At 60.1% G+C, this 6421-nt stretch overlaps 1 protein-coding gene across 1 annotated transcript in view; it reads right to left on the minus strand.

The window, feature by feature from the left end:
• Positions 1 to 630: 630 nt before the first annotated feature.
• Positions 631 to 6421, minus strand: part of SSU72 (SSU72 RNA polymerase II CTD phosphatase homolog (S. cerevisiae)) — a 34942-nt gene continuing 29151 nt past the window's right edge. Inside the window, exons 3-5 of the mRNA XM_011956420.1 lie at positions 3660 to 3799; positions 2672 to 2790; positions 631 to 1119 (exon numbers count right to left, since the gene is read on the minus strand). Coding sequence (XP_011811810.1) covers positions 1018 to 1119; positions 2672 to 2790; positions 3660 to 3799 — 361 coding nt within the window. The 3' untranslated portion in view covers positions 631 to 1017. The remainder of the gene's footprint in view (positions 1120 to 2671; positions 2791 to 3659; positions 3800 to 6421) is intronic.

A 6421-nucleotide genomic window follows, 5' to 3' on the forward strand; every position in this document is an offset into this window, starting at 1 on the left:
GCCCCACTGCTCCGCCCTCCCTCCTGGAATCCCTGGTCGCCGGCTGCGGGGCTGCACCAGCCCACTTGGAAAGCACATGCCTCCAGGGTGGGGTCTGCAAGGTCGTGACAACCCCGCGGCCGTGGGGCCAGAGATGGGGGTCACAGGGCAGGGACGGGATGACCCCTGGAATCCTCAATGGAGAGAGGCGGCGCAGGAGCTGTGGGCCGGGAAGAGGGGTTCAGCCCAGCCCCATGGGTCGGGACGCCTGCCCTTCAGAGGCCCCAGTGGCCACCAGTCAGCTCTGGCTGTTCCTGGCTCAGGGTCCTGAGGCCAAACTCTCATCCACAACCAGTGAGACCATGTTTCACACCCAGGAGGCCACCGCCTCCCTTGGAGCAGTAAGTCAGCAGGAAGCTATGCCTGGGACCCAGCCTGGGACCTGGTGCCATCCAGGCTCACTGCAGCCTCCATCCTCCCGGCGCAGCCTCCCCAGCAGCTGGCCTTGGGGCACAGCTGATCCGGGCTGGCCCAGGCCCCGTCAGCAACGCGAGGTTTGAGCTACACCTGCCAAGCAGTGGTCGGCAGGGCTAGGCCTCTGCCACCTCCTCAGGCGCGAGGGTCGGGTCAGGAATTCAGGACCAGGCACAATGACAGCAGCATCTGTTTATTGACAATTCCAGGTCATTCCCAACACGCCGCAGCAGGGCTGTGTACAGTCCAGCCGGGTGGGGAGGAGGGAGGGAAGGCAGGCACATGGAGACACAGGTACGTCGGGAAGTGCACAAACCATCGTCTTTCCTTTCTGGTTAAAGAAGAAAAACTTTATAATCAATATCCCGCTCATAAGTAAAACTGGGAAAGAAAAAACTTGATTGGTTTAATCTGGCCTCTGGCATCTCCTCTCCCATTTCATATGCACAGTTTATTTGGGTAATGCTACCGTCACCAGCAGAACACCTGTAAGTAAAAACAAATGCCAGGAAGGAAAAAGTATGAACAGGAAGCTCCAAAGGCGGCTCCAGGCGGGCGCTGGGCTCAGTAGAAGCAGACGGTGTGCAGAAAGGTGCGGCCGCTCTTCTCCTCGAACTCCTGCAGCAGCTCGTCAATCTCGTTCTCCATGTCTTCCGTGTGCTGGATCTGCAAGGACAGCACCGTCGTGAGGGCCTTGCCCACTCCCGCCTGTCTGCTCCCCCTCAACACCTGGATCGCCAGGGAAACGCCAGGCCTGAGCCAGCAAAAACCAGGGTGGCGGGCAGGCCCTCACCCCACCACTGCTGCCTCCTAAGGATGGCTGGAGGCTGCAAGGGGGGAGCTTCCTGGGCAGCCCCAGGCCCTCACCTGGTGTGGAGCAGGAGGTAGCCCCCACCTCCCCACCGACCCTCACAGAACCTGAAGCTGGGAGGAGCGTGGAGCTGGATTCTGAGAGGCGCCCAGCACTGAGACCTGCAGGCCAGGACTCAGGCCCACACGCACACAGCGGGGCCGACCAGCCCTCACCACCAGCGCGCCCTCACCGCCAATGCTTCCACAGCGCCAACGAGCAAACGGGGGCAGGGAAAGGTGCGGTGTCCAGAGGCCCAGAGAGGACCCTGACCCATGCCCTGTGGTGGGGGCAGCCTGGCCACTGGAGCGTCCTGGCGGCATCCTGGCCTCCATCCACCAGAGCCCCTGGCTGAAGGCTGCTGCCCTGGAGTGCGCAGGCCCGGCTCCTGAGCACACCTGCCCTGGCACTGGCAGCTCGTTACTCGCCATCTCCACTGACCCTGGTCCCCAACCTGGGACAGCGCCCAGTGCCTCTACGCAAGGAGTGGCCCGTGACTCAGCTCTGGCCAACGTGACCCAAGCAGAAATCACGCAACAACTTCTGGGACGAGATTTTCCCTATGGCCTTTTCTCCTGCCAGGCGATCGTGAAGACCATCCCTGGCGCTTCAACATCCACGCTGGACCGGGAGGCATGCGGGGTGGGCAGGCAGAGCGCAGGAGCCTGCAGCCACACGGCAGCTTCTCCCAGCGCCCGCCCGCCTGGCTCCTGGCTTTCCAAACACCGTTTTCTCTCGGTGAAGCTGTCCTGTTTTTCTTTCAGTTGATCAAATCACAGATCACAGAGGCAGAGGCGGGACGGTGCGCGGGGCTCTCCTCAGGCAGGTCCTTTCATCTCAGCCCAGCACCTCCATGCCACAGCAGGGTGGCGACAGAAGCCTTGGGGTGCCCCTGGCCCCTCTGTGCAAGGGGGACACGCAGGGCCCACGGGGGAAGGCAGGTGTGCAGAAGGCCAAGTCCAGGGGTGGACGGCGGACACAGCGCCCTTGGCAGCCTCCAGGCTCACGTGGGGCACACCTCTGACCGCACCACACCCAGGAGAGCTCCGTGCTCTGCTCGCTGAAGCAGGGCTGTGTCCACCAAGGGGAAGAGGCAAAGTACCAGGCATTCCCTGGAGCCTGTGTCCTGGGAGGCGGACTAAGCCCGTGTTGGGCAGGTCACTGCGCAGCCCCTCTCCGCTGAGCAGAGGGCATGGGCGGGGGGGCTCCTGTGCCAAAGCTGGGGAGTGACTCTAAACTACCAGTGGGCACCCCTGACACAGGCGAGCTGAGCGGAGACCCCGCCCCAAGCAACAGGGCCAGCCTCAGGCCTCGGCCACGCCCCTCTGTCACGGCCTCGGCTCCGCAGGGCGCCCGCCGGGTACTCACACACTGGCAGAGCTCACAGATGAGAAACGCCCCCAGGGTGGCCTCCTCGTGGTTGTCCTGGATGTCCACATTGACCACGTGCACGGGCTGGCAGGTCTCCTGTTCTCTGGAATTCAGATCTGATTGGGACAAGGTGACACAGACGTCAGAGGCTCCAGAACCAGGTAACAGGCAGTCAATGTGGCTGAGTCCCTGGCTCTGCCGGCCCCTAGCCCAGCCCAGCCCAGCTCCAGTGGTTTCTGGACTCTGCAGATTGGGGAGCACAAAGACTGAGCCTCAAACCGAAGGCAGCTGATGGTTCGCGGAAACCTCAGCAAATCTCCAACTCAGCAAAAGCTGGTCTGGGACTCCCCACCCACCAGCCAGTCCTGGAGTGAAACGCAGCTGGCATTGCAGCCCTTCCCCGTCATTAAAGACCAGCCCTCCCTGCTCCACGCCAGCTTGAGGGTCGATTCGTGTGAAAAATGGACCCTGCGCAGTGGCTCTCGCCTGTGATCCCAGCACTTTGGGATGCCAAGGCGGGTGGATCACTTGAGGTCAGGAGTTTAAGACCATCCTGGCCAACATGGTGAAACCCTGTCTCTACTAAAAATACAAACATTAGCTGGGCGTGTTGGCTCACACCTATAGTCCCAGCTATTCGGGAGGCTGAGGCAGGAAAATCACCTGAACCTGGGAAGCGGAGCTTGCAGTGAGCTGAGATCGCGCCACTGCACTCCAGCCTGGGTGACAGAGCAAGACTCCGTCTCAAAAAAAAAAAAACCACCAAACAAAAAAAAGGCCCCTCAAGCCCATGAAAGGCCGCAGCCAGCACACGGGTGGTTCAGTGACCAGCGGCCCTGCCTGCCTTCCAGGGTGTTTTGCACACAGGTCTGGCCCCCGCCCCCGCCACTCTAGATGGGCTGTGCTGGTCAGGGTGGGGCCCCGCAGGCATCCCCAGACCCTGTGAGAGCTGCTGGAGCCCAGCCCAGCACAGCCACCTCCTCACCTTCCACCACCTGGTCATACACTCTCTCTTCACAAGTGAGGATCAGATCAAACAGGTCTTTGCAGTTCTGGAACCTTTCTGGTCGGGGCTTGATTCTCTTATTTCTGTCCAGCATATGTAAAATCCCATTCTGTGTATAGCTACACATGGGAGTTAAGGAATGTCAGAGAAAAGCATCTGTGTATGAACCCTAGAAGTGCCTGTGTCCTGGACACCCAGCCCCCTTCCCTGCCCCACAGCAGGGGCAGCCGGGACGCAGGCCTGGACAGCTGTAAGGGGTGAGCCATGCCCTGGTGAGCCAGGGGCCTCACTGTCCTAGCAGGTCCCACAGAAAACAAAGCGGGAGATGGCAGGCGCTTGCTCCTCGCTGAGCCCCAACTCTGCGAAAAGACCCAAGGCCTGCAGGACACCCCCACCCTCCCCCCAGCATCTGAAGCCTTCTACCCAGACCTCTTCCCTTGCCGCTGGCGCGGCCCGAGCTGCCCTTGGCCTCAGTCACTGTGTGTCTGCAGTCGGATCCTCCTTCCGCCCTCTGCTCCCCAAGCAGTGCTGGCTCCGAAACCTCAGCCCTTCAGTAGAGACAGAGCAAACCCAGAAACCAAGTCCCAAGTCTAGCTCAGCTACAACAGTCAAGAACACTGGAAAACCCAAAGAAAGGAAGCTTCAGGCTGGGCGCGGTGGCTCACACTTGTGATCCCAGCACTTTGGGAGGCCGAGGTGGGCGGATCACCTGAGGTCGAGGAGTTCGAGACCAGCCTGGCCAACATGGAGAAACCCCGTCTCTACTAAAAATGCAAAGATTAGACAGACGTGGTGACACATGCCTGTCATCCCGGCTACTCGGGAGGCTGAGATTGCAGTGAGTCCAGCCTGGGTAACAGAGCAAGACTCTGTCTCAAAAAGAAAAAGAAACGAAGCTGCAGCAGCAATCGGGCTGGAAAACACTGACACAAAGACCAACAGGGCAAGACAGTTGAGGCGGGAGATGCTACAGCCTCGCTGCCTACGGGACGGTGGAGGCACGATGAGGCCTGAAGGCACTCGGCATCCAGCCCAGCTGAAAGGGGGCCTTGGGCGAACGCTGACACACACAGGCCCCAGCAGTCCTAAGAAGGGGCCGCAGGAGCCTCTGGGGTCCTCAGGGTGGAGCACCCTCCCACCATTCACAGTGGTCATGCCTGGCCTCAGGGGTTCCCAAGGAAGGGGGCTCACTGTCCCAAAAAGAGAGACTGCGTCCCCAAAGATGAGCTCCGTGGTCTGCGGGAGCGCATCTGAGCCATCCCAGATGGTCGGGGACAAGCAACCACTTTCAGAGAAACAGCCTGGCTGACTCAGGAATTCCGAGTGAACTCAACTACCTTCCTGGGTAGCAAAAACACTTCTGTAATACACTGAAGTGGTTGATCTAAGGTTTAACTTGAAAAGGCATCTGACCCTGAGCTGCATCCTTGGTTCCTGTCACTGTCAGCAGTGTGGAAGTCACCCACCCCCCGACGTGCACATCGGGGTCCCCCAGCGTGGGAGTCACCCACCCAGCCCTGATGTGCGTCTCTTCCTGCTCATCGGGGTCCCACCTGTGTCCCTGAGACCCCTGGAAGCAGTTACGACACCCAGGTCCATCTCTGGGGAACTTAGTCCTTTAGACGCTGAGAATGAAAGTCTGCGGAAAAAAGAGCTCGAGGCCGGGCGTGGTGGCTCACGCCTGTGATCCCAGCACTTTGGGAGGCCAAGGCGGGTGAATCACCTGAGGTCAGGAGGTTGAGACCAGCCTGGCCAATATGGTAAAACCCCATCTCTACTAAAAGTACAAAACTAGCCGGGCGTGGTGGCATGCACCTGTAATCCCAGCTATTCAGGAGGCTGAGGCAGGAGAAGCTTGAACCTGGGAGGCAGAACTTGCAGTGAGCTGAGATCGCGACACTGTACTCCAGCCTGGGCTACAAAAGCAAGAGCAAGAACCATGAGCTCACAGGGACGCGAGGTCCCCCCTGAACTCCAGCAGCAAACCCACGGGGCCAGTGAGTGCCCACGAGGCAAAGGCTCAGAGCAAGGCGGGAGGTCAGGAGCCGCTGGCGGGCGAGGCGGGGCCTTCGATAGACAGGCTCAGGGCCACGGGGAGGCTGAGCAGGTTTCGGGCCTGCATGTGAGAGCCTGCTCTTCAAGTCATGGGGAAATCCTTTCTGAAGGAAGAACCTAAGTACTGCCGAGCGGGAGGAAGGGGAGAGAGGCACCATCAGAACGGAAACCTGTCCCATCTGCCCGACGACACCTGCACCACCCAGGCCCTGCAGCAGAAGTCCCACTGACGCAAAGCGTTCCACATTGAACCCACAAAGGAAGAAAGGCAGAAGGCAGCACCAGGCTGAGGGCCTGACCCACACTAGGGCCCCAACTGGCCATGGGGGCCTGAAATTTACTCAGAAAAGTGGGCCAAGAGAGGGTCCAGGGCAGGGCAGGCGAAGAGGACCTGCTGTGCCTAGAATCAGCTGCCCCCGCTGGACACTTGGCCTGAACACCTGGCCCTGCACAGTCCCTGCAGCTTCAGGGACCACGTTCAGTAGAGGATGGCCGACACCCAAAGGCCATGAAACAGAGGCACACAGGAGCCTCAGCTGAAGTTAACATACATCGAAGAAATAAACTCTCAGCTGGGCGCGGTGGCTCACACCTGTAACCACAGCACTTTGGGAGGCTGAGGCAGGCGGATCACAAGGTCAGGAGTTCAAGACCAGCCTGGCCAATATGGTGAAACCCCGTCTCTA

Source organism: Colobus angolensis, unplaced genomic scaffold, assembly GCF_000951035.1.
Source record: "Colobus angolensis palliatus isolate OR3802 unplaced genomic scaffold, Cang.pa_1.0 Scaffold416, whole genome shotgun sequence".
NCBI classification, from domain to species: Eukaryota; Metazoa; Chordata; class Mammalia; order Primates; family Cercopithecidae; genus Colobus; species Colobus angolensis.